Source organism: Eucalyptus grandis, chromosome 11 (assembly GCF_016545825.1).
Source record: "Eucalyptus grandis isolate ANBG69807.140 chromosome 11, ASM1654582v1, whole genome shotgun sequence".
Taxonomy (NCBI): domain Eukaryota; kingdom Viridiplantae; phylum Streptophyta; class Magnoliopsida; order Myrtales; family Myrtaceae; genus Eucalyptus; species Eucalyptus grandis.
Genome location: NC_052622.1, coordinates 10,475,863 through 10,488,097, shown reverse-complemented (window position 1 = coordinate 10,488,097; position 12,235 = coordinate 10,475,863). Strand labels below are relative to the sequence as shown.

General features: G+C 37.0%; 2 protein-coding genes across 3 annotated transcripts; both read left to right on the top strand.

The window, feature by feature from the left end:
• The first annotated feature begins 3,510 nt into the window (after window positions 1-3,510).
• On the top strand, window positions 3,511-7,712 carry LOC104427189 (disease resistance protein RUN1-like). 2 transcript variants are annotated; one of them, XM_039304430.1, is made up of 3 exons: window positions 3,511-3,768; window positions 5,120-5,925; window positions 6,343-7,712. In XM_039304430.1, exons 2-3 carry the CDS (start codon window positions 5,711-5,713, stop codon window positions 6,989-6,991), a joined length of 864 nt encoding a protein of 287 aa, XP_039160364.1. In that variant the 5' UTR covers window positions 3,511-3,768; window positions 5,120-5,710; the 3' UTR covers window positions 6,992-7,712. The 2 variants fall into 2 exon arrangements, with proteins under 2 accessions (XP_039160364.1, XP_039160363.1); XM_039304429.1 differs by having other exon boundaries at window positions 5,067-5,925.
• Window positions 7,713-8,402: 690 nt separating this feature from the next.
• Window positions 8,403-11,200, top strand: LOC108955959 (disease resistance protein TAO1-like). Its single transcript, XM_039304669.1, has 5 exons — window positions 8,403-8,856; window positions 8,976-9,935; window positions 10,018-10,104; window positions 10,508-11,049; window positions 11,142-11,200. Exons 1-4 carry the CDS (start codon window positions 8,521-8,523, stop codon window positions 10,616-10,618), a joined length of 1,494 nt encoding a protein of 497 aa, XP_039160603.1. The 5' UTR covers window positions 8,403-8,520; the 3' UTR covers window positions 10,619-11,049; window positions 11,142-11,200.
• The last annotated feature ends 1,035 nt before the right edge of the window (window positions 11,201-12,235 follow it).

The following is a 12,235-nucleotide window of genomic DNA, read 5'->3' as shown; positions in this document are numbered from 1 at the left end:
CAAGATTTGTATACTACAAAGGTTGAGACACAATTTTACAGCTAAAGATTTTGGAAATCTCATTAACATGCAGTTATCTTGAATTGGATAGAGGGAAGTTTGCTTGCAACTTTGAGGACATTTTTGCTGAAGATAAAATGGCCTTGCTGGTGAAATTTTCCTCTAGAACTTCTAGCAAACAAATTTCTGCTGAATCATCTAGTCGTTCTTAGGCTTTTAGGTGATATCACCACGGAAGAAAGAAAGGAGCGGAAGAGTCAAAATCAAAACTTGATAACTTTTCTGCCACATTTTCCAGAAACGCCACATTTTTTGTGAAACAAATAGAATCTTAATTCTTTTTAATTTTCTATTTATCCAAAATAAGGTAAAACAAGGGACAATTAAACAAAAGTAAAAATTAATGCCTATGTGACGTGAAATTCCTTTTTTGTTAGGGCCAAATGAGTCTATCATTTTCTATGCTAATAACTAAGTACTTATCCAAAATTTATGCATAAGTTTGCACCAATGTTCATTTGCGCCATAAATTATAGTTTTAGAGTTCAATTGTGGTCGTGAAAGCGGTAACAATATAAGTATGACTTAATTTAAAGGTTATGTTGGATCAATAACAACATGAGCATGACTTAATTAAAGGTTATGTTGGATCAACCGATATCCATACATTAACTTCATGAGCCATTTTCTGTGAGTTATATTGGGAATCTAACATATTCTTTTTAACGTATATATATATAGATGAGATTAAAAAGAAAAAGAAAAAGAAAAAGGCAACAAGAAAAACAATAAAATTGAACCTAGATGGACAATGGCCATGAACAAATTCATTAGGTCAAATAATTGAATAGCATAGGTATATTTGCATTTCATTAATTTTAATGTAAATGTTCACACAATTTTTTTTATTGATATTCTCTTTTTTTAATCTTGAAGATTAAAATAGTAATAGAATATTTATTGAGGGCAGGCATTAGCAATATTAAATGGCCGAAAGAACGTCGAAGGGGATGATTATTTAGTATTTTTCGACAGACGACATGACATGTGAAGATCGCTTTCACCTGACAATTAATAAATGACAAGCTTGAAAGGAATTGGATTAGTCATCTTTGGCGGAAAGCTGGTTGATAATGATGACGAGTGACCCTACGCCAAAAGAAAGAGTTGAATAAAAGGACTTCCATGAGTGAAATTACACGGACCTTACGGCAGACGTTAAGCGGGAAGAAAGAGAGTTCAGTAGTTGTAAAGTTGGACAGGGCTTTGATGAGCGACCTTACGGAGAAAGGAGGGTGGAAGCTGCATCGTGCCTCCCCTTGCTGGAGAATTATCTTCGCGCAACACAAAAAGATACACGCAGTGAGACTATAGACATAGTCGCTCGGCAATCACATATTCTTGTCAATCTACATCTTCAACTGATGTATTAGCAAATCTCTATATTTTTGGCAATTGATAGTTGCTCCAGCATTTAGTAAAATCTATAAGCTTTCCTTGGTGAATGTCGATTATTTATCAATTTCTTTCAAGTAGTCAACTGCTAAAAGATTTTTTCATTGATAACTCAAATTGTTTATTGATGAAGGATTTCATTGATAACCTCTGCACTAATCTCATGATGTTCTTGTATCGACATCTTGCATTATATATAAGTGCACTTGCTGATTGTTTTGTTTCATTGATGATTTATGTTTTAACCAAATTGTGCTCTCATCAAATGAGCTTGCTATTAATTTAATATCAATTAAGAGAGTCAACTTAGGCAGAATGAAAGAGAGTGGAAATTGCTATGCATTTTAATCGTGCTTCTAGTTGTATAAATCTCCTCAATGACCTTTTTTTTTTGTTGATAAAGACCTTGTTGTTGATTGACCATAAAAAATACCCGGACCAATATTGCGGGTTACGAAAGATCTTTATATTCTTAAAATATAACACTTCAAGGGAATGAGCAACATGCTCAGATAGCACTTATTATGGCTAACAATGTGATCTAGAGAGGATAAATATGTTGATGTATGAAAACATAACAATTTTGGGGGATAAGTCAAGTTTGATATATGCAAGAATATTAAGTCCAATGTGCTTCCATTAGATATAAAATGAGACAAATAAAGGATAGTATGTGATGCACACAATTCTTTCAGAACGAGGGTTGCCCCCTATCACCCAAGTCCCAGCCAAGGAGAGCCTAAAGGGCCTTGCCTTTTTCTTTTCTTTTTTAATTTAGCCCTTTTTATTTGTTACTCTAGTTTGATAACAATTTGGCTTAAAAATAATATATGGATCAAGACGACATCATTTTAGACTTATGTTTCATGTTTTAGTGATGTTAATCCCACATAGGAGAGAGAAGATAATAGAAAAAAACCACGTAAGTATTATCCGTTAGCCAAATTGGATAGTCACCAATTTGACAAATTTTGAATTTGATTAAACTTTTTGAAAGTTTTAATACTCAATTATACTTTAATGACAAATTTAGAACTTGTAGTGCACTTATCCCAATATAGAAATATTAATTTCAAATACCTCAATGTTGTATTCAAACGTTAGCAGATTTTACCTCTACCTCTAGTTGAAAGACACAATTGAATATTTTATTTTTCATTGAGGAACTAGGAATGTACATGATAGAGATGGAAACACAATTTTACAGATAAAGATTTTGGATATCTCATTAACGCGATGTTTTCTTGAATTGGATATAGGGAACTTTGCTAGCAACTTTGAGGAAATTTTGCTAAAGATAAGATGGCTTTGCTGGTGAAATTTTCCTCTGGAAGTTCTAGCAAACAACTTCCTGCTGAATCACCTAGTCATTCTTAGGCTTTCAGGTGATATCGCCCCAAAAGAAAGGAGCAAAAGGGTCTAAATCAAATTACAATTTTGTTGAGGCTAATAATACAACATAAAATAGGCTGAATTACAAAAATTGATAATTTTGGTAAAATAATTTAAGTCAAAATTTTGGTACATGTGGAAACAGTTTGATCATGTTAGATGCAAATGCTTCTATTAGACATATATAGGGGTAAATGAAGAGATAGGAGATGCAAAAGATCCAATGTGAATTGCCTATCTCTAGTGTTTTAGTAAAAATTTGTGGGAGGCCTTTGCTCACTATTAAGCTTAACCAATTGCAATGTATTTTTGGAATTGTTGTTTGCAATTAATGTTGCATTCATTTCATAGACAACAATTTGAAAATTCATGTTGTTCAACTACCCTCTTACAATATCAAGATTTTGTGAGTTGTAGAGTTAGACACCATACATTTTTTGGGCATATATTCCGTGTGTTTTGAAAGTAATCGTTACTTTCATTTTTTAGAAATGTAATACCTATTTCGGTGAGAAATAGTACAGATTACTTTCAACGAAGGTTCTGTACTAAGCAATGTATATTTTCCTCAAAGGCTTTGATTAAGTGAAAGATTTGCTTGTACATATTGTGATAGCCAACGGCCACAACCGGCTCAAAACCATTTTAAAGTGAAACCTTAACTCTTTTAAGTCAATTCTCTCCAATACTTTCTCAGTTCTTTCTCATTTCTTCCTCAATTTCTCAGATCTGGCCTCTCTCCCTTTCTATATATATGTAGTCTATTGAGCGGCGCTTTCTCAGATCTGGCCTCTCTCTCGAGTTTCTCCAGCAGCGCCACTCGATCTTTCTCTCTCTCAATTATCGCTTGAAGCCTCTCTCTCGGTCTCACGGGTTGCGGCCTCACCTTTGTCGGTCTGCCATAAATCAACTCACTCTTAGGTAATCTCTCTCTCTCTCTCTCTCTCGGTTTCGATTTCGGTTCTTCATCAAATGTTTCGGTTTTGGTGTGCTGTGTTTCTATATCTTCGGTGGGATGTGCAAGATGGTGGAAGTGTCCGGTTATCAGGGCTCGTTGGTTATGGGCTTTTCTATGGCCTTTTCTTTTAATTTGATGGATGAAGATGATGATGATCTTCTATCTTCAACGAGTTTTCATCTTGTAAAATTTCCTCCTGTTTTTTTCCTGTCCGTTTGATTTTGATTTGTGGATGGGGATATGGACCAGCTCCTTTCTTTTTCCGGTGTGCAGTTCCTCAATTGCACGCCAAAAATTTTGTGAGGTGACAGATTCTTTTTAGTGATTTTCGAATGCGGTGTACTTTTCCAAGTACTCCATTACAGTTTTTCTCTTTTTATTAGGTTTAATCGCATCTCACAGTTTTATCAAGTAAGGACTTTTTCCGAGACATAGCTTTGCGCTTTGGCCTCAACAAGCACGCTTAACAGGCGGCTTTCAATGTTAAGTTGTTAATCCAAGCCGTCATAGGAAACAGTAAAAACCAACAGCATATTGGCATAAAGGGAGGTGTCATTTTTGCATTTGAACCGTCATAATGGACTGAACTTGAACTTCAACCTCTCCTGCAAGCGCTATCAGACCAATGTTGTTGAGCATGAGTGATTGGAAGAAGCTAATTTTCTTAACAGGAAAATTCTTTAGTCTCGTGTGGGAAAATACATTACCGTTCCCGAGCAATTAGAGACATTAGTTAGGAGAGCAAAATTATTGAAACGTCGATCGGCTTTTATGGAAGAAGAGGAAAAATAATTATCAAATTATTGATCTTTTTTTTTTTTTATCTAAGGAAAATTACAGCATATCGTGAGTGCTGAAATAATTTACAAAATAAAAGGGAAAAGAGAAATTTATTATGACTCGGATTATTTACTTATGGAAAGTTATGACTATTAGCACATTCGAAAGAGTTTGATAGAACTTACCATCTCTGGTGTCTCGATATTCACTAGCTATTGCTGTTTTTACAATGATAATTCGTGGGAGGCCGAGGCCTTGACTCACTATTAATCTTAGGCGGCAATCGGGACGGGCTTTCCCAAGGAAATTGGGCGTTTAGGAATTTTTTTCGTAAACCTCCATAAGAGAAAGCTGGCCTTTTGGAAGGCTCAAAGCCTAGTCTGCCTTGGTCATTTCAGCATCAGAAACCCGGGAAGAACCAGCAAGGCTCTCGGTTCTCTCGCTCCTCTCTGAATTCCTTCTCTCTTTCTCTATCTCTCAGGTTTTGCTCCTCTTCGAGTCGCAACACTCACCTGAGACTTTCCTCCCGACCAGGGTACACGTCGCACGTGCCGCCCTCGGCCGAGGACGTGGATCGCGAGGACCACCACGCTCCTGGAGAGTTCCTCGGAAGCGTCCTCCTGCGATCGGATCCCTTGCCGTCGCCGGGTTCGTATCCTCGACGTGGGTCAAGTGCTCAGGTATTAGAGTCGAGCGAGGCTTCGTTGAGCGACCTAAGCGGAAAGAAAGAGAGTGGAAGTCGCTACTCATCTTGATCGTGCCTCTCTGGCTGTAGAAATCTCCTCGAGCACCACCCCAGAAAAGAAGTCACCCGTAGCATCAATCCGTGTGGCTACATGGCGAGAGAAGAGGCCAAGTCAGGAACTGCAACCGGTAATGACTACGACGTGTTCTTGTCCTTTCGAGGACCCGACACTCGCAGCACATTCGCAGATTTCCTCTATGTGTTCATGAAAAACAGGGGAATCCGCGTTTTTAGGGATGATGAAGAGTTACCGCCGGGAGAAAAGATCTCGAAGATCTTGCGAGCAGTAGAAAGCTCCCAAATATACATTCCTATTTTCTCTAAAAACTATGCTTCGAGTAGGTGGTGCCTCCGAGAGCTGAAATACATGGTGGACGGCCATGGCAAACACCCATCGAAACAAATACTACCCATCTTACCCATCGAAACAAATACTACCCATCTTTTACGATGTGGACCCAGAGGATGTTAAGCTTGAAACGGAGTTGTACAAAAGCGCCCTAACCGAGCATGAGGAGGACCCCGGCTGCACTGATTGGAAGGAGGCTTTGACCTCGGTGGCTAGAATCAAGGGGTGGCATATAAAAGATCAAAGGTACTGACACCTCCTTCGTTTATCTATCTATCTATTCATTTATTGTCCCTTCCGGTCGTTTATTGGAAGAGGAGCACCCCCAAGCACACGGGTTTGTATACATCATTTTCTGCTATTAGGATGTGTATTAGACTGTCTACATGCTGATAAACTCCTCAGGGGAAACTCTAGTGATTGGTTCAAACAAAACGCATATCTTATTCAAACTGTCTAGATGAATTCTTTAGGGGCAATACTTGCCACCCTTGTAAGAGAAGCCTTATTCAGTACGTGTCTTAAGAGCGATTTATGTACATACACTGTGATTACCACGTGGAAAATACAGGTCCGCATGCTAATGATAAATTATTCGCTTCTATTTGAAGTTCTACTTACTTACGTATAGTCTCATGTGCAATGATCTTGTGAATATGGCAGGCAAGGTGAGGTCATCGAGGATATTGTTAAGGAGGTATTGCAGAAGATCAATACAACAAAAAGAGATTTGCCAGCCCATCTAGTTGGAATTGATGATCGTGTAGAAGACATAAAGAGACTGTTAAATTGTGATAATACTAGTGAAGTACGATCTGTCATAATCCATGGGACAGGTGGCATGGGAAAGACAACTCTTGCCAAAGCAGTCTTCACTGAACTCTCTCCTCAATTTGAAAATCACTCATTCCTTTTAGACATCCAACACCACAGCCTTGTAAAACTTCAGAAAAAATTAGTGGTGGATCTTTTCCATTTCTTACTTCCTAAAACCTTTGACTCTGAGGAAGGGAACAATGTGATCAGAAGAATGTTACCTAGCAAACGAGTCTTGCTTGTTTTTGATGGCACAGATGAAAATGATCAATCTATGCAACTAGCAAAGTATTGTACTTTGTGTGGTCCGGGGAGTAGGATCATCATAACAACCAGGAATAAGAGCGTTTTTTCTATGATCAAGGTGGAAGGATTTGAGGAAACTATCTCAACAAGTTCTACACATTATTCTGTACGAAATGAAGACAATGCATTTGGATCATGCTCTTCAACTTTTCAACAAGCTTGCTTTCAACACAGATTTAGCTCCACCTAATTTATATGATCTTTCAAAAGAAGTCGTTGAACTCACCGGAGGACTTCCATTGGCTCTTGAGGTGATGGGTTCACAGTTCCGTGACCAAGATCAAGATCGAGCGAAGTGGATAAGCATGGTGAAGAAGTTGAAGGACATACCTCATACAGAAGTTTTACAGAGGTTAAAGATAAGTTATGATACACTTGATGATTGTGCACAACAAATCTATCTGGACATTGCATGTTTCTTTGTTAATAAGAAAAAAACTTTACCAATGTATATGTGGGAAGCTTGTGGCTATCACCCGGAAGTCACAATTGACGTCCTTATCAACAAGTCCTTGATCAAGATTGTTGACCGTGATATCATATGGATGCATAATCTTTTGAGAAATGTCGGAAGGGAAATTGTTCGTCAAGAGATTGCAGATCAAAGCAGAAGTTGGTGTCTTGAGACAGCCCATGAAAAGGTAAGTATGAACAGCCCTATTTTATTCCTTCCTACGTTACTACGCATATAAGAGTTGATCTCTTGTTCAGATTACCTTCTTCATTTATTGCTATAGGGAAACCTGGAAATTGACTATGTTTTTCGTTAAGTGAGCAATTTGGTAATTATCTGATTTTTTTCACCAATAAATAGTGCACCCATTTTCGCTTATTTTTAGTTAGATAAAAGTATCTGAAAATAATAGAAATTGGGTTTAAAAGACCTTTTTTTTTAAAGACCATTTGAACCATTACATAATCATACCTATCCAATCTATCTTCACTTTACTATTTTTTTCAATTCATATATGATGAGGCTTTTTCTTATTTATATAAATTAGCAAAATCTATCTTGTTCTATCTTGATAATTCACATTCAAACAAAACAAAAAGCTGTCTAAGGTTTTGTCAAAAAGGTGGAACTCAAGGATATTATAAAAAAGTACTTTTTTAAAAGGTTACATTAGTAATTAGTAATGTCTGATGAAATTAAATGAATTCTCTTTCCAAAAGTTTGCTAGAAATTTAGTAAGTGGGGTCACATTTCCTTTAACCCTCTATTGAGTTAATGTGACACCGTGAATTTCATAATTCTTGAATCCAAACTTGAAATTGCTAGTTGACGACTTAAACTGTAAATGTTGAATACACAATCCTTTAAACCTCAAATTATACGAGCAAATTATTCTTTTGCACCAAAGTCTACAAACATCAACTCCATCAAAATTCACTGCTAAACTTATGATCATGAAAGTTTATCATCTGCTTTTGCTATGCACTCTGATAAAATTAACCTAAAAAATTCCTCGATTCTACTCAACTTCAGCAAATCTGAAAATAGGTCATTCAGTGGATTACTAGCTATCAAACATCACTATCAAAGAATCGAATACAGACTTTATTATATTCTAAATGTGTAATATATAATCAGAAATATTAGTTCAAAGAAATAGTATATATTTCCATGCAAAAGCATAAATACAATCATCAGATATGCCCATTTTCAAGTGATAAAGAAATATCAAATTTTATAGAAATCAATATTATAGTTGACAATTAATGGATCCTCACTCATTACTCAAATCAAGGGACACACTTCAATATTATATTTTTTATCAGGGAATAGAGAATGCGGTAGGGCTCACACCACGGAGGAAGGGAGACAATTTTACTCGCAAATATTTTGCGGATCTCACAAACGCGAGGTTTCTAAAATTGGATGGAGGAAACTTTGCTGGCAATTTTGAGGATATTTTGCCGAAGCTAAGATGGCTTTGTTGGCAAAATTGTCCTGCAGAGCTTCAAGCAAAAAAGTTTGTGTTGAATCACTTAGTCATTCTTAAGCTTTCAGGCGATATCAGCATAGACAAATGGAGAGGATGGGTCGATATCATGGTATAATTTCACCTGATTCATTCAATCTTTCAAATAATTATATGAATATATGATGACATGCACTTGTTTTGCAATGCATACTAAATCCTGATAGGATTAAGTTGGTTGCTGTCATGTAGGTGGCAAGTAAACTGAAAGTTTTGAAAATAGCAAGGTCGAAATCTTTAATCGAAACACCTTGTTTTTCAGAATTTATGAGTTTGGAGAGATTGGTTCTAGAAGATCTTTCAAATTTGGTACAAATTGATCACTCAATTGGAAATCTAGAGAGGTTGATTTACTTGAAGATCAAATGGTGTCCGCTTCTTAGAGGGTTGCCCTGGCAAATTGGTTATCTAAATGCCCTGAGACAGGTCATCTTGATCCAGGGTTTTAGCATTTGTTATTTGCCGGACTCAATCGGCAATCTAAGACTTTTGTCAAGGCTAGTAGTGGAGGATACGGGAATAGTTGAACTTCCGAGCACAATCAAAGGGCTAGTGGATCTTGAGTACTTAAGTTTGGCGAATTGTACGAGTCTAAATTTGCTGCCGGATGCTATTGGGGAGTTGAAGTCATTGACTGAGTTGGATCTATCTGGGACAACCATCGAGGAACTACCTCATTCGATTTATAACTTCAGAGATCTGACATTACGATTAAACAGTAGTAAGATAAGAACCCAACTGATGGGGGACTGCCTTTCCTTGGAAGGTATTGAGGATTGCTTCAACTGTATAAGACTTCAAGCAGATTGGAAAAGCGCACCAAAAAATTTGATGGGAGTGTCTCTCGAGAAAATCCAACAGAAGTTAATGTTAATACATGAGGGACTTAAAGATGGGGAGAAATTTTTTTTTCTGCACATTGCAAGGTCCTTTCTTATCAAGAAAAAAACTGAAGCAGTTTATATACAGGAAGGGTGTGCCGATTTCCCAAAAGTTGAAATTGACGCCCTTGTCAATAAGTCTTTGATCAAGATTACTGATCAGGGCAGAATCTGGATGCATGATCTGGTAAGAGATTTTGCAGGGGAATTTATTACTGAAGAGATTATCAAGATTTACGACATATGGCTGTTTTCCAGAATCAATGGAAAGGTAAGTGTGACTAACCCTATTTTATATACGGAAACCTTTGATCAAGATTCTTAATCATGGCAAACTATGGATGCATGATCAGGGAAAATCGAAGCAGAGTGGATATGAGGAGGAAATTCTGTCTTACTTTTCAGCGACTCCCTGGTTTCTCGACATAATCGATGCAAAGGTAAGTGCGAATAACCCTATTTTATTCCTTCCTACACGACTATATGTCTAAGAGTCGATGTGGCAACGATTTCTTCTTTTTTCCTTCGTACGAAGGCCGGAAGCCTGAGATAAAGCGCACTTAATAATAGACGTGGTGCAAAAGGAAATCGAATCTTGGGTCTTCGGCTCTGTGTGTGTGTGTCTTCAGCTTCTGCTTCTGTCACCACTACAGCCTATTTATAGGCCTTCTTTGACCGATATTCCTTATCAAATATCTCTGAACATTGTTCGCTGGCCATTCATTGGCCACTCATATTAAATCGTACAAGACGTGCTGGAATTATGTGGACCTAATCTAAAAAGTTCATTAAAATGGATCAATACTTTACAGAAGCAGATCACAATCTCTATGGTGACGGCAGGCTATATGGTTGCTGCGAATTTCGCACTTGTATTCACGACCTTCGCACTATTTAACGGTGGGAACATGGCCTTCAAAGAAGACTTGGTCATGGTCGAGATCCTGTTTATGAGAATGTTACCGGTCTTTGTAACTTGCCAAATCACGGCGTTGATCTGCACTGTGATTGCGTCCATCCACTTCCTATTGGCAGAGAAAAGTGGCCACCACAAGGCAATAGTCGCATCAGAGCTTACAATGCGGCTGGGAAAAAGTATACTCCTGGCGATGAGTATCCCTGTCTTAGTTCTTGTCATCTTTATCCTTGAAAACTGCCCTTGGCTTGCCGCAACCGCATATTGTTCGGGACTCAGTCTCTTTGTCCTCCTAAAATTTGGTGCTAGATTTTCTAAGTTCGCGCCCTTCTTTCGGATCCACTCCAGACTCGTCCGTCTTCTGAGACGTTTCTTCTGGATGACTCGAAAGAGGAGAGAATGGCTGCTGGACCTCCGCTGGCCAGTGAATGAATGACTGATTACTTGGCTACAACAAAATGTGGGACAGGTGCCACATCCTCCCAATCACTAGTTTCATATATATATATTTTTTCAATCACTAGTTTCAGTTGATCATTTGATATTATTTATGTTTTGCAGGAAATAAATACATATTCGCATTGGTGTATTTGGCTAATTCTACATTAGCTTTCCTATTGCCTTAAATCAATCTTAATTGTTAAAGTACTTGAATTAATCACTATTTCTCTTTAATAGCTTAAATTTTTAAGACAGTTAGATGTTGTCCCATAAAATTTTACATGGTAGTAGAGTACCAGCCCCATTTGCATCCTCTATAATATATTTTAATATTTTAACCTTAGGGTAAAGTCCGACCTACATGTGAGTAAGAATAATAAAGTATTTAAATTAAACTAGGCCTTTGCCTAGCTCATTCAATTTTTTTATATAGTTAAAAACTGTGGTTTTACAAAATTTGACAGTGATACATGCATCATGCAACATTTAGTATTAATTAATGTTGCAATCTTCCTAGAGGTAAACTACACATAGAAAAATTAATGGATTACTAAGCTTAAGACTTAACACGGATTTTCCCAAGACCTATCAATTGCAAGTTGGGGTTTTCGATTTTATTCAATTTGACATGCAAATCAATTCAATTAGGAGTCTCTATTAATTTATTATAGGTCGACCAAAAATCCACATAAAGTGTAGGAGAACGCTTTATTTTTGTGAACTAGAAATATATGGATACAGAAACTTGATCACGTTAGATTAATTTAATGCGCCTTTCGGTACATTTTCTCTTTATTTCAAAAAAAATTTACTAGCAATCTTGGTTAATTGTAAAGCCTAAGCCACTAACATGTAATGGGTGGTCGTGTTGATGTACAATAAAAAATTCAACAACCAATAATCAAAAGCAATTAATATATTGCTCAAAGAAATGAGAGAACCTCCATATGCTAAGCAAATCAAAAGTAGGGCTCCATTATGTCCAATGCAACAAGTGCTCTGCGAAGTGTTAACTAGGAAGCACACAATGCTGCAATGCGTGAACTATATATCATTTCTAAGTGACATATATGCTATGTTATAATTTAAATGTAATGCAACCTATATGCAACTCTAATGGCACGAAATAGGAGTAATTATAAAATATCCTATTATTTTAGTAAAGGAGAGACTTTCATGAAAATTGGGTTTGAAATTGCTCTCTAATTTTTTCA

What these genes read in the sequence shown, in the direction of transcription:
- LOC104427189 (XM_039304430.1), top strand. Translation starts at nt 5,711, where the DNA reads ATGGCAAACACCCATCGAAACAAATACTACCCATCTTACCCATCGAAA. An exon ending in TGGCATATAAAAGATCAAAG is followed by an intron (nt 5,926 to 6,342) that starts GTACTGACACCT and finishes TGAATATGGCAG; the next exon opens with GCAAGGTGAGGTCATCGAGG.
- LOC108955959 (XM_039304669.1), top strand. Translation starts at nt 8,521, where the DNA reads ATGGATCCTCACTCATTACTCAAATCAAGGGACACACTTCAATATTAT. An exon ending in GAGGATGGGTCGATATCATG is followed by an intron (nt 8,857 to 8,975) that starts GTATAATTTCAC and finishes GCTGTCATGTAG; the next exon opens with GTGGCAAGTAAACTGAAAGT. An exon ending in TCGACATAATCGATGCAAAG is followed by an intron (nt 10,105 to 10,507) that starts GTAAGTGCGAAT and finishes TGGTGACGGCAG; the next exon opens with GCTATATGGTTGCTGCGAAT.